This window comes from Sinohyriopsis cumingii, unplaced genomic scaffold (assembly GCF_028554795.1).
Source record: "Sinohyriopsis cumingii isolate HCF-2022 unplaced genomic scaffold, ASM2855479v2 utg000913l, whole genome shotgun sequence".
Taxonomy (NCBI): Eukaryota; Metazoa; Mollusca; class Bivalvia; order Unionida; family Unionidae; genus Sinohyriopsis; species Sinohyriopsis cumingii.
The window spans coordinates 3,911,368-3,937,142 of record NW_028315943.1 but is presented as its reverse complement, the minus strand read 5'-3'; the positions used below and the strand labels follow the sequence as shown (position 1 = coordinate 3,937,142).

The window sequence follows — 25,775 nt, the reverse complement described above, 5'->3', positions numbered from 1 at the left end:
TATTTGCCTATCTCATTCTACTATTGCCTGAAAATATTGTTCTGGGGTGTGGTATCACGTTTTCCCGCATTATTGTTATATTCAGTAGCAGTAGTAGTTGTAATAATAACATATTTATTCGTTGAAGTTCCAAAATGCCTGATGTGTCATCGAGCAACTGACACTATATCACAAGATCAGTTCATAACTCCTCACAAAATGCATCCAGTAACTTTGTCTCCAGTTTAGTTACAGCATGTTCCGTATTTAAGCCCTCTGTCTCTCTCTCTCTCTCTCTCTCTGCGACCGTGTTCATCACTCCCTTCTTCACCATTATTATTATTACACAGCTGACAGCGCAATTAGTTTTCCTTGCAATAATCAATGAATTCAGCACATCGAGTTTACGAAAAACAAGTTTCTAGAAATTGATTGCTTATTCAACTAGAAAAGAGAAAGTGAAAGTAGAATATTACGACATGAGCGGGTTTTAATCTTTTCTGTTTCAACTGAGTAACATTTATTTGACCCAAACAGGTTTCTACAAGTGGATTGCTTAATTAGATAGAATGGAGAAAGTCAAAGTAAAAAAATAAATTATGACGACATGAGTGGGTTTTAATGCTTACGTCACAATACCCAGTTAATTGAGTACAACACGTTTTACTAAAATCAAGTTTCCGTTTCTACAAATGTCTTGCATAATTAGATAGAAAGGAAAGTGAAAGTAGAATGTAGACTATGATAATATGAGAGGGGATTTTAACCCTTATGTTGTAATACCCAGTCAACTGAGCACAACACATTTTACCAAAATTTAGTTTCTACAAAATTACAAGGTGAAAGTTGAAAACAATACGACGAGGCAATAATAACTTAGGTAAGTATGCACATTTTTAAGTTATTATAAATAATCTTTTACATTATCTTCCTTGAAAATATATAATTCGCTCATTGCATTGACTTCCTGGATTCATTTTAAGAACACATTTTAAAAAGTCTCAACGATGGCTGTAGTTGTAGGTATGCAATCAGATCTCGTAGTAGCAACACATCTCATGATAGAAGAAAAGATGAAAAGGTGATGCAAAAACGTTGACAATTTCTTCTTTAGAATCAGACATTGGCGGAGATAATCATCAATAATTCTTTAATATTTCAGCCCTGCTTGACGTAACTGAATAGAATAACCTTTTTAATAACTATCTATGCTTTGATACATACAATTAGAGTAGGAATCCGCATCATATATGAAGAATGTTGCATTATTAACCCTGAATACTTAACTGGGGTTGAAGGTGAATACCGAGGAGGTAGGAGGGGTGGAATATGCATTGAAAAGAGCGGGGATTTGCTTTGGCAAATCATTGAAGTGGTTTCAGTTCAAGTTTAAATCAAGATTTGAGAAAAATATGTGAAAGTAGAAGACTGTAAAGTCAGTTGTAGCAGTTTGAAATGACCCATGATCTGTCAAATTTCTTTTTCTCTATATATCTTAGTAACAATGGTAATTAGTGTTACCAGCGCCATCTTGAAATTATGCTACTACTACGTCAATGGTAATGTCGTGTTAAAAGGTCCATTGGTATAACAATAATGAAGCTGTATGGCGTCAAGGGGAATTTTGCATTAGTCTTTTAAACATGAAATTTCCATTTGACGTTGTAAATATTTTGCGTGAATTGGAAAGTTAAGGTTAAAAATGTCCATAGGTTTAACAATATGGGATTCTCTGGAGACACACTCATAAATGTAATATTGAAACTACACGTACAGTCCAACACTCCGTTTCGAGCGACCAATGCCCATATTTACTATTCAACACAGGCATTTCGAATTCTCGACTGGATTGTTGGTAGGTGTTGAATTTTGACAAAAGTCTACTTTATTTTAAATTTCCCCGACAATTAATTTGCGATTGTATTGTCAATTTTAAACATGGACTTTACAACCAAAAAACTGTGGCCCAGCTATGCTGGAACACTACTAAGGAGTAGAGAAGGTGAACTATCGTTTATATGTCTGTGATGGTATTGAGTTTACGCGAGATAATACACCACTGCCTACCGAAAGACGTGATATCACGAACTGTTAACCTCCGACAAACATTCAGCATTTGGCAAATAAATATGACTCAGTTGCAGTTATATGTTCATTAAAATGCTTTTGATTATTCTTAAAAATGTATAATTACCAAGGTGCATGAATTATACTGCATTATACAATATTTACATTCGTATTTCAAGTCCGTATAGTAATAATCTAAAGTTTTTCTTTCTGTAAGTCATAAAAATCAATTTAAAGCGGCCTGAGAGCATATTCTTGTTAAAGGAAATTCACTCCAAAATATGTTAATTTGTTTAGCATATATTTACGATAACCAATTCATTATAGCGTCAAACAGCTTGTCGGAGGAAATTGCGGTAGTAAACGATGCATGGAGGTGTGTCTAACTTACGCTTGGTTAATGGAACAGCGTGATTAACAAAAGACGATAGCTCAATTATCGCCAGAAAGGTGCATTTATCGTGTCTTATTATTCGTCAATTCTACGGTGCTGACGAAACACGGCAGATCGGATCCCTAGATCAGCACCCAACACACACACACACACACTCACACACACACACAAACCACCACCACATCCACCACATGATTAGATAATATACTAAATTGTATGTATTAGTAGCAAGCGGCCCTAAGACTAGATTTTGTACCAATCAGACCCTGCAGCATTTATTCTGTCTTTGAAGGTTGTTCTCCAGCAAAAAGTTGTCAGATTAATTTACACAGAAAATAATACAGACCGTAGAAGTTGAGACTCAAGATCAAAATTCGTTACACTTAATGACCTATTTACATGAAAAGTTGTTTATATTTTCTTGACTTAGTTCAATGACTCATTTGTACTTATCTCTTGTGATACACTGCCAAAACTATGTCGCATTTACAGAAAGCATATTACTCCTTGTGGTTTGCGTCTTTACATAAAAATGGGAATATGAAAGTGAAAGTTAAATAAGAGCAAGATATATCATAGGAAGGAGTCGTGTATATCTTGGGTACGCCTTCATATGTTAAAGGAAATTTTTTAGGATGTTTCTACTTCGTGAAAGTTACTTGGACATTCATTTTAATTGTAATGAGTATATTTTACCTTCAAGATCTTAAAATAAATTGTCACAAAAAACACAAAAAGGCAGGAAAATTAAGCGCTTGTTTGTTAATGATGAGGAATGTGTAATGAGCTGTCTTACACTCTAAAGATATAGCTGTTTAGGACTGTGAACTCCATTATTTTTCCAAAGTATCGCAAACTAACCCTAAGTCAGACGCCTTTTATGCCAGCTGCAATATTTGATGTGTGCATGATAACTGAATTCAGGAACCACAATTGTGAACAGAAAAAAATATTTATATGTGAAAGAGTTACTGTCCCTCACAATTTGATACACAATATAGACATGTCCGACGCAATATCAGATTCAATGTAAATTGTGTCCGACTAAAAATCATTTTATCCTGTCACTAAATTTGTCACTATTTTTTTGTTGTTCTTTCAAGCATGGAAAATATTAATCGACGATATAAATAAAACAATTGCACTGTAATCACCAGCTGACAGAATGTTTTCCTTGTAGTAGCCATCTTGACAGTTCTGTGGTGGCTCAGATGCCCCTGTCCAACTAATAAAATAGTTGTCGTTCGACTCCAAATCAGTTTTCGATAGTCCCAATTTCATGCTATATATTGAATATGTTGTGAATTGAAATTATTACCGCTAACTGTATGTTCATCATTCACTAGGTGGCAGGCAGGCAGGCTATCAATTGTTCTATAAAACAGTTCCTAGATGGCAGGCGCGGTCATTTTTTATGCTATTGAAAAGTAAAGTTACGACTGATCGGCTCCAGGTCAGTGTACCCTTTTGAAACTACCCTACTATTAATGGGAACAAATTCTATAAGCCCATTAATAATAATAATAATAATAATAATACGTGATGTAAAGATGAATAGATATGAAAATACACATATGGCATTTAGATTATATTGGTTTATTGGATGGTTTAACAGTACATTCAGACTCGGCTATATCATTCTGAAGAAATTATATATATATATATATATATATATATATATATATATATATATATATATATATATATATATATATATATATATATATATATATATATATATATATATATGCATGTATTAGCCAAATCATCCTGCAATGGCCTCAAAGAAAATGCTGTCAGTCGCATTGGATTTTGGGACATCTTGCTCTGGATACGCTTTCTCGTTTCAACACGACAAAGAAACTATCAGTACTTCAAGGTGAGGTCTCTCTCTCTCTCTCTCTCTCTCTCTCATTGTTACTAATTATGGTAATTATATGGAGTAGCATTTTAAGGCGCACACAGAGAAACAGACAAATGAATAAAAAAAAAATAAAAAGATAGAAACAATAATATATATTTAATAACACCAGGAATAATTATAGTGAGTGAGTAATGACCAAAATGAATGAATTATTTAATTGAGCTAGAGATGACTGTGAACAGATGATGATTTTATTTCCGTGTGGTTGTGCTTTTGGAGTCTTCTTGGTTGAAGCCGCTTGGTTTCAGTGTTTCAAGGCGGCGTATCCAGTAACATTACCTTTGTTTCATTGTTTCGGAACTCCAGGTGGGGTTATAATTAGTTGTGATGTTGCACTGGTTGCCATTGTCTGTCTTTGACAAAGACACAATCAGGGTCGAAAGCAGTTAGACTAGTTAAAAGATACTTTTGCACTGCTCGCTGTCAGTTTCTTGCGTTTGTTTTAATTACTCCATCACACACGCAATCCTTGCTGGATCAAGTGCACCGACAAAAATAACATGGCTTTGAAAGTGTTGGTATAAAGCAATTTGATAGACCAGTACTGTAGGTCCATCAAATTGTGATCCGCCTATGGCGCATTAATACACGTATATAAATATTGTTTCACCATTAGGCTATAAACCAACTGTATGCTTTCGCTTCTACCTTGTCTAAAATATATGTGATGAATTTCGACTGATTAAATCATTAGCGTTGTAATGAAACGCGATAATAAAAATTTAATAATCCTCGTCTTCTAAGTTAATTAAAATATGGTGCAAAATTTCATCTAAATCCTTTCTGCTTCCTTCTCTCTCTCTCTCTCTCTCTCTCTCTCTCTCTCTCTCTCTCTCTCATGCACAAATAAGAGAATACGGGGATAAAACGAGAATTACTTAAGAGGAAAGAAAAAAACGGAACTTGCAGCAAGTAACCTGTAAAACCTGTGACTTCGTAACTTAGGTTTACACGATCCATGGGATTTTAAAAACAATGTTCACAATATCAGTGATACAAAGTTGCAATATCATACCATGCCATCTACGGTACACTAATGCGTAAGTATGAATACACATATTGTAACCTATTTATTGCTTTGATTGTTTTTATTTTTTCTTCATGTTTTATTAAGTTTATTAATATAGGTCTCAAATATATCATTTTATATTAAAATGTCAAAAGGCCGCTCTCACTGTGTGGATTCGTAACACAGCAGACTAATCGACCAATACAGAAATATAGAATTGGGCAATAAATAAATAATAAATGCCTCTATGGTAAGTCTCCCAACTCCATCACCACACTTCCCTCTCCCTCCCTCTCTCTCTCTGTCTCTCTCTCTCTCTGTACCTTCGTAGAAAGATACCAGGGAAAATCCGTCATTAAAATGAGAGAAGCGAAATTTATATTGTCAAGCGACGATGTCTCTGGACAAATGAACGATGAAACAAAAATTCACGCGATGCAACGGAAAGTTGAACGTAAAAAATGGAGGATAGAAACAATTGTATGGTAGGTAGCATAATAATGTCTTAGATGAACTGTGAATACAAAATTAAAATTTTGAATTACCTTTTGATGGTTCTCATTTCGCTTAGTTTATATGTCCAACTCGATTCAATATGCTAGTCGATATATAAAAGCAAGAGTGTTCACTGATCAAGAAGTTAACCATGCTGTTTGTAGTGCTTGTAGTGCTCTACTTTCTTAATTTAAGCCAGCTTCCTTGTTTATATAATAAGTGTGTCTAGAAAAAGTTTAAAAACTAATAGAAGCAACTTATCAATTTGGCAAGTAGACTGCGATTATTCGCAAAAGGTTAGGAACTGCTTTTTGTAGCGGACACACTGGACAGGATTCAGTCATTCCGTCAATACAAAGTTGCTTGTAGTCAATCTTTCAAGTATATGTGTATTCTGTGTGTGATATAAATACAATAGATTTATAGTATGTACGCTGTATCTTTGATATACCACTTGTTCTACAAATGTTTCATTAAAAGGAAACTAGGCATGCCTCATATATATATATATATATATATATATATATATATATATATATATATATATATATATATATATATATATATATATATATATATATATAATGTACGCTGTATCAATGATATATTACGAGATGTATACATTTTTCATTAAAAGGAAATGAGTGGTATATCATTGCTACAGCATACATGCTATGCATATATTTTATTTATATCACATACAAATAGTCATATTTGCCTTGCGAAATGATTTAAGACTGACTGTGAATTGACAAAGTGAATAAACTCACATCCCTGCACAGTGTGTCCGCTACAAAATGTTAGTTCCGTGCCTTTTACGGCTTTTCACAATCACCTTTGCATATGGACAAGTCGATTGCTATCTTTTTTTAGTTTCATTATTTATTCACATTGATTATTAAATCAATGTAAGACTTATACATGAAATACGGTTTTAATGAAGAAAGAAGAGCACTACAAATACATCGTTACGTTATTGACGTACCCGCGTATGGAATTTAGTGTGGAATAGAAACTAAGTAAAATGACGAAACAACAAGAGGTAATTAAAATATTTTAATATATTTACAGTTGACCTAAGTCATTATTCTGCTTTAATTAACATTACTACCGACCATAAAACTCTCTCTCTCTCTCTCTCTCTCTCTCTCTCTCTCTCTCTCTTGGTGGGTTTGACTTAACATTTCCCATCATTCTTCATAGATCCAGAGACATCGTAGTATGCCACAAGCGAAAATCATATATGCTCGTCTTTTTCGTTGATTTTCGCCCGTCTTGCTACAAAGTTCAACAGAGAGAGAGAGAGAGGAGGGGCGGCCCTTGGACATTTTCATATTTAATTAATAATAATCGATTTTAGAACCGTATTAAAAGTTTAAAAAGCAACAACAACAGCAACAACAAAGCATTAAATACATTACATTATGTGTACCCTGTAACCAAGATAGGCTATTAGAACTTTGTATCATTGATTATATGAACATTCTAGATAGATCCCAAGAGAAGTGTACACATACCGTTACGACAAAATGTATTTCTTGTAGGTTACTTGGTGCAAGCTCAGTTTCAAGGTTTTCATCCATCCCAAATTCTTTTTCTCTCTCACTCAAGATTTCTGCGTATTTTGTTCCTTATGCTCGAGAGGGGAGGGGGAAACGGAAAAGGAGAATAGTGCGATGAAATTGTGTACCCTGTTCAATTCATTTAGAAAAATGGGATTATTATTATTTCTTTTTATCGTTATTTTATACGTCACTAATAATTAATGATTGGAAATTCATCAGTGACTTTCTATAGGAATAGAACCGACAGCACACAGTTCCAAGATTGTTTATATATTCGTATTATTTATCCATGGGCGAATCACAGTTTGCTATACCAAGAGTATTAATATATCAAGTTGCTTTATACCAACACTTTAAAGGCCATGTTATTTTTAATTAATGTATCTGATATATATATATATATATATATATATATATATATATATATATATATATATATATATATATATATATATATATATATATAGATAGATACATACATACATACATACATACATACATACATACATGTTTGTGTGTGTGTGTTCTCCGTGTTATTCTATGACTGAATCAAGATAAAAAGAGACAAAACATCATGAATAACAACATATCTAATTCTTATTTTGTAAAATATTACCTAGATGGGCAGACAGTGACTACATCAAGGCACCCACGAGCATACTTTTTAATCCTCAGAAGGAATTTGACTCTTTTGGCTTTGAAGCGGAAAATAAATGGGCCGAACTATCCAAGAATGGAACTCTTAATGACTGGTACCTCTTTAAACAGTTCAAACTGGTGCTCATTAAGGAAAATGTATGTTTATATACTTTTTACTTTTTTTTGTTCACAGTTTTGTTTCTGTCTTTCTGTCTTTCCTCTTGTTCTTTTATTATTCTTTTCTTATTCTCTTGAGACCGCTCCAACGACCTAGTTTTTAGAGCGTCCGCCTCGGATGTTGGAGGTCGCGGGTTCAAGCATTGGCCGAGTCATACCAAAGACTTATAAAATTGGTACTTACAGCTTCCTCGCTAGGCTTTCAGCATTAAGAGGTTAGTGATAGGATTGGTCGGACTGGTGTCAGGATAATGTGGCTGGGTGGGACATTATAATACATGTCTACTGCATGATGCCTCAGTGCTAGACATCACTGTAAACTGCCACACTGCAGATATCGTAGCAATATCACTGAAAACATTTTAAAGCTACGTTGAATATCCAAATCACACATACACACACTAATTGTCTTGAACAAGGAAATACGGTATTTATTTTGCCTCTTTTTGCGATTCTATTATATTACTCCTGTCCATATTTGTTCTTTATTCTATCTCTTTCTTCCTTTCTTCCTTCTTTCTTCCTTCCTTCCTTCTTTCTTTATTTCTTTCTTTCTTTCTTTCTTTCTTTCTTTTCTACCTGGATTGTATGGGTGTCTGATTTCACCAGTAAAGCTAGTCTTTGCACCGATACTAAAGTACCGAAAAAGTGACTTTACAGTGTATAGTACTCCATCCTGATTATATGTTGTTGTATTTATCATGCTTTCAGAAACTTGAGAGAAGCACAGTTATAAATGATGTCAGTGGAAAGAAAATGCTAGCCATGGATGTATTTTCAGCGGGGATTAAATTTCTGAAAGATAACATGATGGAAAATCTACGTAGTCAGTCAACAACCATTCTCGATACAGACATCCAATGGGTTGTGACAGTTCCTGCCATTTGGGATGATGCTGCCAAACAGTTTATGCGCTTGGCGGCAAATAAAGTATGTCGAGAAATAAGTTTTGATACGCATGAAATAATTAAGTTTTTCAATGCGTACTTCGATGCCAATCATTATTATCTTAATTTGAATTGTCGATTACATATTATTCTGTATAAAATCATCTTTTATTTTACACAGAAAAAACACCACCAAGTGTAAATACATTTGAATGTGATGTACCCCTTCATATTACGCTGTTTTTAAACTTTTGAAGACACCTTGGAATTAATTTTTTTTTCATGGAATATTTCAGATTGTTTTATTTAGTTATTGAATGTCAAATATAAACAGCAATTATATTTACAGTATGACGTTTCAGATACATTTGAAAGATAATTAATCGTTCTTCTTTTAAAATAAACAATGATTTACTTCGAGATAGAGCATTTTACAAACAAAATACATCATAAATATAACAATTACACAAAAGTTCATTCATCAATTTATAAATTTTAACTTCATTGGGGAACGGAATGTCTAACACTTTCTTCTTGTTTTCGACTTATTTAAAATCCCAAACGGGAGTTTCGTTACTAACAGGGCCGCCATATTTGAGTGCCTGAATCTTTATTTTCAGACAAGAATTGCGCTATAGTTCATCGACATCCATACACTTCGAATAATTACTTAAATCTTCTTGACTTTGGGAGTTGCCTCATATTACCCAATTGATATAAGAGTTCATTGATATAAGAGTTCCGCCGATTGCCCTTCTTGATTTGTTCAATTGTTTTGAGAAATATTACAACAGACATTTAAAATACTGAATGCAGACTTTTTTGCCATTCATGAATGCGTAGTCCGAGAAACCTCACCGTTTCACTGAAAATAGACTTTTCCTGGAACCAGTTTGTTTTTTACACTGAAAACCCTCTTTTGGTTTGAAACGCGAACAAGTTTACAGTATTAGATATCCCCTGGCGACAATCAAATTAGAAATTAATGAATGAAATGACTAGATTAATTTATATTCTTGATGTATATATAATGTTTGTTCTTGTAGAATGGGATTGTTGATTGTAAGGGTCATTTGTATACAACATTTTGCAGAACTAGCGTTTGTCCTTGACTGCAGATTATACTTCAAGATAATGTCATTTGTAAACAAATATAATTACTTGGATATATATATATATATATATATATATATATATATATATATATATATATATATATATATATATATATATATATATATATATATAATCACATTGACCAGCTGTCCGGATATGATATATGATTGTTAAATAAACTATATTGTCATGCTATGGCACTTGATACTTATATTTTGTGTCCCTTTCATCCTTCGTAGGCCGGAATTCCAAATGAAAGCCTCATGTTGGTGCTGGAACCTGATGCAGCCGCCATGTCAGCATCCTGTTCCAGCATGTTAGCAGAAGGAGAGAAGTGTATGATATTGGACTGCGGAGGTATCGGGTTGAATTTTAACATTTGTTCATGCGAGTTAATGCTGAATGTTTTCAAAACTATCACGAGAAACTGTATTTCATCTCTCCTTCTTATGCACTGAGCAAGGCTATGTCAACAATTAGTTACAGCAACTTTTTATTATATAATCAAGAGTGGTCACAAATGCGTATGAGGTCTTAAAAGCTAAGATTGCGATTAGACCTGTTCAAAACTTATATATTCCAAACTTTTAAAGCGACTAGTTTTGTGATGTAAAGTAACAATTTATAGAATAAGCACTAGAACTAAAATTGTATGTCAATATCTGTCACTCTCCATGTATTCTATATAATAATCTGCTTTTTCGACAAGGAGCAGCAGTGTCCCATCTTACTAATTAGATAGTTGTGTTAGAGATTGCAAAAGAAACTTGATAAAACAAACAATGATGCCCATTTTATTTTGACAATAAAATGTTTTGTTTTTATGCATTGTTAATCCTGTATAACTTGAAAGGTCCTTCTTTCACAGATTTTACGACAGAACCTCGTACGATGCGTAGAAGAGATTATTTACCATGTTTGATTTCACCAACGATTTACATGCATAAAATTTACTTTGTACCATAAGATATTCTCTACTAGTTATTTCGTAAATACAATTCTTGGCAAGGCAAACTATTCCTAAAGACTGAAATTTTAATTTTAATAATGTGAACTTAAATCTTCAATTTTGTTCCCGTCCAGCTAAAAGTTTACTTTGCAGTGTGAATATGGAGCTAAGTATTAGATAAGTTCTAAATAAAAATAATAACGAAGAATGATAATCACAGACTAGCAGATGAAACTGATACAACTGAGGTGATAAAACGTTAAAAAAAATATTCTTGAGGAGACACCATACATACTTTAATTTAGACTTAGATGAAAAAATATATTAGTTTTTTTATAATACAACATTTCATTCGTTTCCTCTTCTTTTAGAAAATATTAAAATCAACCCATTCTCTCGTAAAAGTATAGGTTAGATAGTTATCTTAATGTTCTCCTTTTCAATCATTTAATGCTTCGTTCAAAGATCAAATCGACTTTTTTTCTACAAGGGCTTAATGTAAGGTATTTTTCTTCAGTACTTTAAAGCCATAGGTAAATATTTCCGTTCGGCCATACAAACAGTACAAAGTCATGGAAATTTGAAAAATTATTTAGCTCCGAACCAAAAGCTATAGAACATTCTAATTATGAACCCCATTACTGTGTCAAATTGTCAAGCAAATGGTCGGCGAGCCAGCATGTTTGAAAAGTATTCTCGTTGAATTTTGGTGGGTTAGGGAGGGTAAAAACCACTATCTCTCATGCAGTGATACTAAATATGTTGTACATTTCTTGCTCTTAAATGCAATAAATCCAGAAGATAGTATCCCTGGCTTCAGAACTGTAGTGTTACCATTACCATGGACCATAAATGTTGATTGTAAGTTAAAAGACTTAAAACTTTAAAACATGTCTTTGAAGTCTTTAAGAAAGTTCCTGACATTAGTATGAAATGACGTGGAAGACTGTTTATTTTTTTATTTTTGATGACCTATTTTTTATTTATTTTTTTATTTATTTATTTTTTGTTGCTGTTTTTATAAACAAAACGATACAAGCATTTGAATGTCATTTTAATACATTTTGATCAATTTGTGTCCAAACTGTTCCTTACGAGGGACGTGCAAATTATTTTTAACAAACTATACTCTGCAAATCCACAGGAAAATTAATGTTATTAACATACCTGTGTATTAAATCGTTCAGAAAATATGGTAAAATAATAATAAAGTTTTTCTTCCTGCAACGCTTCTTTTGAGAGATTTCGCAAATCTTTTCAGGTGGAACCATTGATGTGTCCGTCATAAAGAAAAACAGTAGTGGGAGTGTAGACTGTATCTATAGACCCACAGGTGGTGTCTGGGGAGGGACCAAAGTTGATGATGCTTTTCAGGAGTTCCTTCTTACCCATTTCGGAATGGATCGCTTTCTTAGCATGAAACAGGGTGAAATTCTTCGGGTTCAAAGATCATTCGAAACCGCCAAGAAGAAAGCCCAAGAACCAACTGCAGTGAAAGTTGGAATATGGCTACCATTAACAATTAGAAAAGACATCGATCAATTACCAATAAGACGAAGTATTGTTGGTGACAAGCTAGCTCTCAGTGTTGGTCAGGTAGTACCATTTTTTCAAAAGCCTGTCAGCAGCATTGTTTCACATGTGCAACAAATCGTGATCGAGCCTGAAGTGTCTGGATTGAAGTACATTATCATGGTTGGAGGATTCTCGGAATCAAAGATTCTTCAGTCAGAAATCCAAAACAACTTCCCAAGCATCGATGTTCGTGTCGTGGAAGACCCAAGCTCCGCTGTCCTTAAAGGAGCAGTTGTTCTTGGACATAACCCGAAAGTCATTGAGAGTAAGCGATCAGCTTACACGTATGGCATAAACGTTATGGCAGGTTTCGAAGATAAGTACCATGATAAATCAAAGTTGACGGTAATCGATGGAGAAACCAAATGTAAAGATGTATTTGACAAAGTTATGGGCATCAATGAAACCATAAAGATCAACGAGACCAAGGTAGAGAAAATTTATGGCCCAACGTACTTTGGACAAAAATCGTGTAGCCTTGCGATATATAGGTCAAAAAATGTTAATCCGCGCTACGTCACAGATCCAGGTTGTGAGCTAATAGGCCAGCTTGTTGTTGATATGCCTGATCTAACTGGGGAAAAAAATAGACAAGTGGCAGTAACCACCTGTTTTGGAGAAACAGAGCTTCGTGCTGAAGCGGTGGACAAGACAACGGGCAGAAAATACACTGCTTCATTTGAGTTTCTTGGATATTGAGTTATGTTAGTTAACTGAAAACACAAACAGCAGACTTTCTGAGACGTTAAGCATACTGGCATAGTCCCAAAATTGGACAAAAATCATAAATCTTGTTGAGGTACATGTTTTTTGTATATGACCTTTGAATTGGATAAGTCCATCGTTATATCCTAGTTAGAATGACATGTCTTAGTTTACTACTTGAATCAGTTTCGTTTGTAATAGTTATCATAACACTACATTTCTTTTTTATTTCTCAGTTTAAATAGATTGCTCTCTCTCGTAATGTAGGAAATGAAGATCTTTTTTATATGAGTTCATTCAACGTGTTTTTGTTATTTATCTTTCTATGTTCAAATAGTTTAATGTTTTGGTTGTTTTAAAAATCTACAGATGCACAAAGAACTAATCAGTGTTTAGTTTTTTGCTTAGAGCACGGGATGAAGACAACTAAGAATAAACATAATGTTTGTATGCCTTTCAATAAATTTTTCATGACTGGAAGTTATTTTTCAAAAAATAAGCAGCACCAGTATAATATGTCACCGGTTTGACTTTATTGCTTTGTCAGACTTATGAACCTTTAATAAAATCTCAATCTCTTCCTTCCTATGTCAAAAACACGTCAGAAACAACTAGGACAACAAATCTTTCCGAGGTGCACTTGATGTTACTTCAGTATACACAAATATAATGATACTGAAGCGTGTTACTATTACCTCAGTAAACATAAAAATGCAAATAGACTATCCAATAAAAAAGAAACATTTGTGATTTAATACAATTTGTGCTTGAAAACAATTCGTTTTCAAATTGTTGATAAGAACTATATTTTCAAAGGTTGGCAGAGCAATAGGTAGTCCACTAGTTCTTTCTTATGTGTCGATATGCATGGAAATATTAGAAAAGTTCTTCTTGAATAAATGCTTTTTGAAACTAGATGTATGGCTAAGAATATTAGATGACATTTTTTATGATCTGCAGTCACTCATTAGAAGACCTCAGCTATTTCAAAGACTGTTTAAGTAAATTTCCCGTTACAATAACATGTTTGTTCAATTTGTCTAAATATAATGTATCATTTGTGAACCTTGATATCTCTAAAATGACAGTAATTAGATAACTACTACGATACGGTGTAAAAACACGATTGGTCATCATCACTATGTTGAATATTCATCAGGTCATCCAAAATCATGCAAAGATGGAATACCTTAAAATCAAAAACAAAACGGAATTATTTGAATGATAATGTCTTTAAAACATCTTTGACAGAATTGTGTCAAGATATTTTAAACAGAATTAATCCAACTTATATTATTAATGCTGCTTTCGAAACGGTATCTTTCCTAACACGGCTTGATTCGCTAAAAGGTAAAAACAAGGACAAAGATAATAATATCATTCCTGTCGTTACTGAGTTAAATCCATATTTACTGAATATAGATAGGATCATCACCAAATAATGTCATCTTTTTTAAATTACATCGCAATGTATAAAATCTCTTCATAAAATCAAGCCTACCGGTGCTTATATAAGAACTATGAATGTCAACGTTTTCCTTTTTAATTCCAAATTAACAAAGAAGTTGTTTATGGTGGATTTCTCAACTGTATGTAACAGACCCATGTGTTCGCACTGTTCTTTCATTAAATATTTATTTTAGTAGCAGCATTACCAAAGACACGTGTATTATGCGTTATGATACTCACTGTGCAACATCTATTTTTTATTTTATTTTATGACCTATACAAAATGTTGCATTCCAATATGTTGGACAACCCGTTAAGTAAAATACAATGTATCTAAAGGCATGAACAAACAAAGATTTTGCATAAATAACTTTAAACATAACTGTTTATCTCATGTCACCGTGCACTTTGATGATGGCTTCCATGATTTTCAAGATTTATATTTAAAGCGAACTCATTAATTTGGAAATTGTACGTCTTTTAAAAGAAACATATTAGATTCACCGTCTGGTTTCTTTCTACCAATAGCAACTAAATTCGAAGATTATTATCGAATTATTAAGCTCATAAGAAAATGGTCTTTTCTATTTTCATAGTGATTTACGTATAATGAAAACTGCCTGATCCATTAACAGGGAATTGTACCTTCATAAACATTTATTAATTTTGTGCATCAAACTGACAATGATAAAAATACAAAAGTACTGTGCAATTTAATAATGTATATTAAGTTTTATTGGATCATATTATTACAGACTATTTCAGTATTATTTCATATGATTTTTAATTAAATTGTTTACAGTCATCAAAATATTTTTTTTAAAATTGTAATAATCGAATGGATGAATATAATGCAACATCAATTCTGAAAATGAATTTAGTTTAAAGAAAATATATACTGGATTCACCATTTGAATTCTGGCAGACATATCTAATAAGTTCTGAGTATAAGATTATTTATTATCTTTGACTTATACATTCACAATATTTAGTATATTATGCATATTTAACTGGAAATAAAACTGCTTTTTTTAATGCTTTATATATTTTTGTTAGGTACATTTGATTTGTATTATTGGTTGGTTTTTAAAAAATTATATGTCATGAATATCAATATTTTTAATTTACCCTTTTCCAAATCAAAAATCAAGTAAAAGGTCTACCTCACTTGTGACATTATTTTATAAACAACATAATACATAGTTATATTGCTGTATGATTATAGATTAAATATTTTGATCATTATTAATATAGGCAAATATGTTTACTCGAATCAGAGTCTAGGACAGTAAGCATTTGACTGGGAAATTCCTAACTTGTTGACAGTGACTGATTTTGAGAAGAGACTGACCTACATCCTGGCTCTATTATTGTATCTTAGCTTTTAATATCAATGGTGTTTACTTAAAAAATATTAATGTTTGTCTTAACGTTAGATGTGGAATCAGCCTTATTGTTGTGTTCACTTTTTAGTTTTGGTGGATTTATTTATTTGGAAATATAGTAAATTCAGTCAATGACATTCTGGATAATAATATTGCGATACATGAAAAGACAGAACATCGCCACATTCCATGCCAATGATATATTATCACATTCGAGACTTCATGCACATCAACATGTTTTGGTTCCATCGACATACCTGATGCACATTGTGGAAAGGTAATCATAAGCAATGGTTGTCTGACTTCACGTAGGTAAGTTCAAAATCAAGGTATTATTTCTCATTTTGTATATTGTATAAAGAATAAGACACCTATTCCAGTTAACTTTGCGGTTCAAGTTAACCAGTTTGCATTTTTTTAAATCCAGGTATCTTCTACTTTGTAATTAGTGTTTATCTTAAAGGTAAAACTTCTCACCTAAAAAGGACATATATTGACAGCTGGAGCCTTATTGCAATCGTATTGTCCATCTATTGCACCATCTGTCAATTCATGTTTTTGGTTTTCCGTAGCGTAACTTTATCAATAATGGTCAGTGTCATCTCTTGACTCAGTACATTTTCTTGGGGAAATGGAAGGTTGTTCAATTTTTGTTAGTGGAGGGCACAAGATCAAAGTCGAAGTTAGCAGATAGCATTATCTTTTTGGAATTGGTTTATGTGGCTTATTTTAATGCTAGGCAGTGAATTGCCATCTTAAGTGATAGACGAAGATAAGAGAAGATTACTAATGGCTTTTGTAGTCATGATATCAACGGTCAAGGTTACACTTGTATGATCTGTTAATAGCATAGTTTATGTATCTCTATTTCCATCCCATATTTTGTGGACAATAATGGCCAGAATTATTGGATTTAACCAAATTTGGTATACCGCTAGACATTGGAGGGACCCTAACTGAGTTCGCTTGTCAGACTTGATTGTATAATTTAATTAGAATATAACGATCCTCAGACACGGACTGATAATATTTTTGAAGTATTTTAAATTATTTACACAAGAAAAGACAGTCATTCTAGAAATTGGAACAGATTTTAGAGTAATCAAATAGTAAGCAAAATATCAGTGTAAAATTAGCTAAATATCTGAAATACGTTAGTAATGGTACTGAAGGCATAATCTTTTAATTTTTCCTTCTATTCGTTTGTGTATGCACTTGATATAAGATAAAATGCTAGAATTGCATATTAACGAAGGATACGAATTATATTAACTTTGCAAAATAGATAAGAATGCAAATTAATGTACAATGGTTCTATTAAGAACACACACAAAAGGTATGCACTACCTAAAAATCAAAAGGCATATTAATAAACGGGAAAAATGACTGATATGTTGGCTCATTTGCAGATAGAGTAAAATTAGCGCAAACCTAATATACATAGTGTCAAACTTAAGGAATGACACGTTTGACAAGTAGTTCTTAACATAACTAAAATTCGTTTTTACTTTCGTGAATTCATCGACCGACAAAGTCTCATGATGACAATGTGAATATTCAATGTCGAAACGATAATGCACGATCGATTCAGTGCAATATCATCTCTGTAGAGATTATTAACTAACACATCAAACGAATCACTAAAGGAAATATTAATATTCGGATACGGGAGAAAATATTTTAATAAATTTGGAGTATGCGCATTTGGTTATAGCGCTCCGTTTTAAGAAATTCTTAGATTTCTGTGATTACTTGTTTGATTATGGGAACTAGGTCCTGTGGAAATATTCCTCAGTCCGAAATAGTTAGCCAATTACTAGGATCATACGTCACAGAGTGAAGTGTTAATGAGTTTCCTTGATGCCACGGTTTACTTTTGGTGAATTCAGGTCAGAACCGCATGAATGTCCATAAGTTCAATAACCCCTATTAAAATCTAGTTGTGTAAGTTGATTGTGTGACTCTAGGTGCGGCATTCGTGATTGGAGACTGGTAAATTACACAATGGAATAAACGAGATGGGACTGTTTCGTCGTCGGCAGGTACCGTTTATGGTGTCATGGTGCAAATGTGATGCAAAGTTATAGGCGAAATGTGGCGTAGTACAAATAATTCCCTGTGTTAGTTGGTAGAGTAGTATAGTTTTATGGCTTGAAATGCTGACGGTACGTTACGGGAAGTTAATGAAGAGAAACCCTGCAGATTTGTGTGTGTGTGCGTGCGTTTGATAGACAATTTTTAAGTTGTGAGGTCTTGTATTAGAGTAAAATTATTATAGATAGCAGAGTCAGATTTCAATTCAGTATCATTTACTGATGTGCATACCATCGATGGTACGTGGCAGGGTTGAATGTATGCGGAGAGGACACACGAGTTACAATTAATATTCTTTAAAAAAAATATCAACAAGCTGACAAAGGTCCAAACACATCATCACACATTATATTAGCCAATGTGTATCCAGGTCAATAGCTTTGTACACATCAGTTTACTTCATCAGGATGTGTTTATGTATGTTTGTATTGAATGTCTAATCGTATGGATGTATTGATAGATGTTCAATGGAACACATGGAGACATAGATTGATAATAGTTACATACGCCTATATGTATGTATGTATGTATGTATGTATGTATGTATGTATGTACGTACGTACGTAGGTACGTATGTATGTATGTATGTATGTATGATTTAATGATGAAGTTGGCATCATGTGATTCTCATGGAATTGAGAGTACTTAATATCAATGCATTATATCGGAACGAAAACATACTCGGTTTCGTTACCATGTAGTACAAATCGAGGGTGATATATTTTCGTTCTTAGGTATTTCAAAATAATGAGTTCTGTCCACCCAATGCTGCAAGAGCAATGAGCTTGCAGTGAGAAAGATTACCTCAAGTTCTCTCGCTGTGGATTTTCTACAACAGTCTGGGTACTTACAGAGTAAAATGTCGTTGCTTTAACACAATACAAAGATATCTTTTTAGGAAACCGTCCCCTTTATGGGAGCAATCTTCAGCGGTGGAGCTGTTTTGGAGGAATGGGGAGTCGTAAAACTTCTGGGATTTTGTGCAACCCGTATGCAGGTGTCGAAGACGACGCTGTCTCGAAGGACGATATTGGTTTACTCGCAGTGAACGACCAAAGCTTCGGGGACCAAAGGGTCTACAGAGAATAGATAGGCTCTTGTTGGATCCTCCGGCAGACGGAGCGGGGAGGGGGTATGCTTGGTGGCTCCAGGACCATTCGACGAGACCTGTGGAACCAGAAATACGTCGTGGTTATCAACTGGAAGCCACGAGAAACTTTGTTCCATTATTGAATCATTAATATTCAATATCACTAACAAAATGAGATCAACAATTCAGAATCGCTGTATGAGTTAAGATGAATAATACATTATTCACAATTCTCCACAAATTCTATACACTGATCGACCTTGGTGAAGAATCAAATATTTTTCACGGTTGTGTATAATTCCACTTTGATGCCGTTGGTGATAGATCTTCAATTTGTTTATATTTGTGTATAAATTCTACACATTCATCACACTGATAATCCATGGTGATGGATCCATATATCAATCATATTTGTTTACAAGTTCCAATCTTTGATTCATAACTGATTACACGTTTCAATTACGTGTTCTGACTAGTTCCAATATGGAACGTCATCATTTCTTTACATCAGTTGTTGAACTAGGTGCACAATCATTCTATTAAATCAATTGTTGGACAAATATGGTATTAGATTAATCCATCGTTAAATTACGTTATAAATAAACATCTCATTCACGAAATTGCTACTAATGTCTTTGGTAATCCACCCCTAATTCGGTGTAATAATGTAAATCGACCCCCATAGAATAATGACCGCCGGATCAAAATTTTATATCGAAAAATGAACCCCAGTAAATAATCTATATATAATAAGGACCTTCAATGCATAAAATATTGACCTCATCCATAAAATTTTGACTCTCAGAGGGGGTCACTTTATTATACCGTTTAGATTTATATGTATGTAGAAAAATGCCCCCGGCCGATACGTTGTGTAGATGAATACTATTATTTATTTTCTTCTGCAATGTCCTATCATCTGGTAATAAGTTTATATGTTGTTTTTGTTTTTAATGTGGCACACGAAATTTAAAACATTTAATGCATTCTCGGTGACACAAAGTCAAGAAAATGTTTTACGGTCTCCACTTAAAACTTTCTATGGCCTTTGGTTGGTTGAATGGGGTTTCACGTCATTTTCAACACAATTTAGATATTGTGTGTGTGTGTATACATATGAGTGTGTGTATGTGTGCACACAAAAGTTACAAATCAAATGGCAAATAACAGTATTTCCAAAAGCCAGAATCTTAAATGATCGTGTTAGTCAGAGGTATAATATATACGAGAGAAAAACTGACAAACAACAGTGCAAATCAGGTGCAAAACAAGCCCAAGCACTTTCAAATTCTACAGATTCCTTTTCTCAAGGGCATTTGAAAAACGAATCAGTAGATTTCAAAAGCAATGAGCTGGTTTCACACCAGTACAAAAGGCTAGAGCATGAAAGGCTGAATGCATGCATCAAACTGGCATGAAACTGTTGTTCATCTCTACTCAAGGGTCTTGACCCCTGGATCGTATCTTGGAAACTACTGAGCATGAACCTAGCAACCAAACACAATATATTGCACATTAAATTCAACCTAGCAACCAAACACAATATACTGCACAGTAGATTCAACCTAGCAACCAAACACAATATATTGCACAGTAAATTCAACCTAGCAACCAAACATAATATATTGCACATTAAATTCAACCTAGCAACCAAACACAATATATTGCACATTAAATTCAACCTAGCAACCAAACACAATATATTGCACATTAAATTCAACCTAGCAACCAAACACAATATATTGCGCAGTAAATTCAACCTAGCAACCAAACACATCATATTGCACATTAAATTCAACCTAGCAATCAAACACAATATATTGCACATTAAATCAACCTAGCAACCAAACACAATATATTGCACATTAAATTCAACTTAGCAACCAAACACAATATATTGCACATTAAATTCATTGTGATAGTTTTGAGGCACATGAACACTATCCTAGCTCTATGGTGCTGATTTTAAGTTAAATTTTTAAAATGTCATTGGAGAAACAATTTATTGAAATCTATCAATCTATGTATTATTATTATTATTTGAGACTTGATTAGGAATCCTAACTATCTTATGATTGTGCATATTAATCCATTTATCCTGTAAAAAAACAACTGAAAACATATATGTACAAGAAACATGTAAAAATAAGTCTGACATATTATGAACCAAAGACATTCTACACCCACAGGGTCATATGTACAGATTAATGTGCAAAAAATGTCACGTTCCACTTTCTTCATAGTTACCCAGTTCTAAAAACCACCATTTTAACCAGAAGACAAGGGTCGAAAGTTAAGAGTATTGCAGATGGTTTGTGACTTGTGTGGCAAGTGGCAACATGTTTTCAAAAGATGGAATGATAGAAAAGTGCACAACCCAGTCGATGACACATACACAAGCATCAATTCCAGTCAACAGAAGTAACAAAAGGTAGTCTGATTAGACTGAGGAGTTTTTGTTGGTGTACAGATTTCACTTGATAAACAAGAGACAGGTCATTCCAGATAAGAAAACTGCAGATTTTTAAGGGTATACTATTCTGAGTGTTTATTCACATTTGGTGTCGAATCAAAGGAGTTTGATCCAGAAAAACACTCAGCCAATTTTGAAATTTTCATGGAAAGAGGTGAATGAATTGAAATTGGGCAATGAGCATCCTATCCAAAGCCAGACATTAGTTGAAATTACTTTCTATAGAAGCATTGAAAGAAACTGTAAATTCATCAAAAACTTACAAAATTGCATGTGTTTCAGTTGATGTCCACAAATCAACCAATAAAGGTCAGGGTAACACTGGAATTTCAAAAGCATGGGATTTGCATAGAGGCTGTAAAGGAGTATTCTAAATGTAAAAAAAGACATAGTACACTGAATATTAATGTAAGACACTACTGGACATCATGTTGACAAAATAATCGATTTTTTTAGTTGATTACTGATAGGTTAGCAGATATTGGTTGATCTTTAAATTTTATACAAATACCAACACTAAAATTATTTCCAGTGTGCTATGGAGGCTTGATTTTTCTGCAAACAATTCTTTTAAATTATGTTTAATTTTATTGCTGACAATAATGGAAGTTAATCTAACTGATGTTTTAGCAGCCGAAGGATGCAGCTTCAGAATATATCACCTTTATTCTATTCTGATGAACAATTATATATATATATATATATATATATATATATATATATATATATATATATATATATATATATATATATATATATATATATATATGTATATATATTAAAAGGTTGTATTTTTAAATTTGTCTTTGCAAAACCCATAGCAAATTAAATTGTTATCACTGCTGTGTGTATGTTTCTGAAGAAAAGGAAATGTGTTGTTACATAATTGTTCTTTGTTGTTGTTGTTGTTGTTGTTGTTGTAGGGTTTAACGCCATTTTTCGGCACACGATAGGCTATACATGGCGGTCAGTATTAATGGTGGAGGAAGAACCCAGGAAAGAACCACCGACCCACAAGAAGCTACTGGCAAGCTTTCTCACATACCCACATTAGCCGAATCCGAGACTTGAACCCACGGAGACAGAGGTGAGATGGCTGTGATCCATAACGGAGAGCGGTTTAGACAACTCGGTCACTCGGGGCCCCTCAATCATAGACAGAAGCTGCACCATAAAGAACTGGCATAAAAAATAATTGTTTTGTATAGAATGGCTTGATATTGTCTTGGATAGAATGGCTTGATATTGTCTTGGATAGAATGGCTTGATATGTGATGTAAATTCATACTGAGATAATTCGGACATACAGTAGTACTGTACATCCACGTACATACTTTTGAACAACTGTATATATCACATGAAGCAGCAGTATAAAGCAAATGGGCACATAGTATTTAAAGTTTATTTTGTCAATAAAATGTTTGAATTATTTATGACTGGATTGTATACTTCATGTAACCTGTATATCATTACCTGAAATCATCATGTTCAAGCAGCATATTTTAAAGTCATAGTGTGTGTGTGCGTGTGTGATTTTGGATTTTTAACGTAGCTTTAACAATTTTTCAGTCATATCGCTATGACGTCTGCAGTTTGGCAGTTTATAGTGATGTCTAGCACTGGGGCATCATGCCGCAGACATGTAGCATGATGTCTCACTTAGTCACATTATCCTGACACCAGGCTGACTAGTCCTAACACTAACTTCTTAATGCTGAGCATCAAGCGAGGCAGCTGTTAGTACCATTTTTGTAAGTCTTTGGTATAACTTGGCTGGGGATAGAACCCACGGCCTCCCGCATCCGAGGCAGATGCTCTAACCACTAGGCCACCAAAGTGGTAAAGTCATAGAGAGAAATGAATGTCTTTCTATAATCAATATTTATGAATGAAGTGCATTTTTATCATCTGTTAATTTTTACTTAAATCATTGTTCAAAGAGTGCAAGGATCCCTCAGACAAAAATATAAAAGATGTAGTTTTCTCTCTTTCTATATATACCAGGGCTCGAAATTAGCGTTAGTCTGCTAGCCTGGGGCTAGCTGATTTCCTGTCGGTCTGGTAACTTTCATAATGTTAATAGTCCAATGGGCTAGTAAGTTTCGGTTATCAATAGTCAGCGTTTGTTTACACCATTCCCTAATAAAGACTTGACTTAGCAGATGATCTGTAAATTGTAAACACAGTCATAAAATATTAGCATCAGAAGATGAAGTCAATTTCTGCCTCAGAAAGGTGCATTTCTATAACAAGAATCCATCCGATTTTGTGCATTTCACTTAACAGCACAAATTATAGTCCCGTCATTAACAACGAAAGTTTGGTAATTGATCCTAATTAATCTGATAACGAATTAAATGAAAAAATGATGCAGTATCACACTTTATTCACTTGACCACAGTAACAAACTTCAAAGCGGTATACCACACAAAAAAACACAGCAAAAACTATTCAAAGAAATTAGTTTGCACGTTTTTTTGTTTAAGGGGTTTTTTTTATGCTTGCTACCCAAACGCTCCAACAGTCACAAACAGGAAACTACATATTTCACATTTCCATCGAAATAATTATAAGAAATAGATCATTTTATTACGATTATGTTACTGACACATCCTTTTCATACAACCACTTTTTCTATGATGGTAAGAATAGTTTTTATATTTTTCCCTTACAAGAATGAACAAATAATTGATGTGGAGATATCCAAGCAGAATGCTGTACATTTGTTGGGAATTAAAATCTCTGAGCATGGGCATCTAAGATTTGAAAACTTTCTGCCTTATTATTAATTTCAGCAATACATGAGGTTCGATTAATTAGGAACAATTACAAACTTACGACTTATGATACCGTAATTGGAGCTGTTAAATAAAACGCACCGAGTGTCAGATGGATTCGTTTCATGGGAACACACCTTTTCCAAGCTGAAACTAACACTATCTTCTGATGCTAATATTTTATAACAGTGTTTACAATAGCCACTGCTTTGATCATGCAGAACATCTGCTGAAGTTAAGTCTTTGTTAGGGAGAGGCCATTTAATTATGGGAGGGGGCAAAGACATGTTTTTCTTGCTCTGACTTTCTTATATAAAGGACACTGTGCCATTCCTTAAGTAATTTGCATCAGCTATACTACAACATCTCGTATTTCAAAACAAGGCACAATTCCCTCCTTATAAGCAAAAGTTGAATGAGAATGATGAGGAATAATTCTTATGATAGGGAAAAGCGTAATGGAAAATTTCAGAAGAAATGGACAAAAGAGAGGGAATGGCTGAATTATGACAAGGAAAGGAACGTTATGTGGTGTAACTGGTGTACGCAATTCACAAAAACAAACAAACAGAAAACATCCAGTTTTGTTGCAGGTTGTTCAAAACTTTAAAACTGAATCGGTAAATGTACATGAAAGCTGTGTGACATTGTTTTGTGAACAGAACTAGTTAATGTTTGGCAGGACTAGTAAATTTCTCAATATACTAATCATTCTGGCTACATAGAAATTTGTGTTAAATTCGAGCCCTGTATACCCGAGTAAATAAGTTGATAAACTAGCCACGGTGCCTTCAGCATCTATGTATGAAATTGAGAAAATAATGTATATAATCAGTGTAGGTCTCGCGATGGAATTTACAGATCAAATCGAGAAAGTACTGTATATATCCATTGTAAAACTAGTGAAAGTGCCTGTCAAAACACACAGGTCCCTTTATCAAACGTAAAAAACGAGAAAACACAAGCACAATAAGCAACACAAAAACATGTGAATGTTTAAGAAATATACACGAAGTTTTCGTTAAC

General features: G+C 33.5%; 1 protein-coding gene across 3 annotated transcripts; it reads left to right on the top strand.

The window, feature by feature from the left end:
* The first annotated feature begins 706 nt into the window (after positions 1-706).
* On the top strand, positions 707-15,972 carry LOC149773066 (heat shock 70 kDa protein 12B-like). Of its 3 annotated transcripts, none has more exons than XM_089946928.1 (6): positions 707-859; positions 4,201-4,319; positions 8,054-8,228; positions 8,961-9,179; positions 10,492-10,609; positions 12,463-15,972. In XM_089946928.1, exons 2-6 carry the CDS (start codon positions 4,216-4,218, stop codon positions 13,473-13,475), a joined length of 1,629 nt encoding a protein of 542 aa, XP_089803054.1. In that variant the 5' UTR covers positions 707-859; positions 4,201-4,215; the 3' UTR covers positions 13,476-15,972. The 3 variants fall into 3 exon arrangements, with proteins under 3 accessions (XP_089803054.1, XP_089803055.1, XP_089803053.1); XM_089946927.1 differs by lacking the exon at positions 707-859 and adding an exon at positions 944-3,893; XM_089946929.1 differs by lacking the exon at positions 4,201-4,319.
* Positions 15,973-25,775: the final 9,803 nt, after the last annotated feature.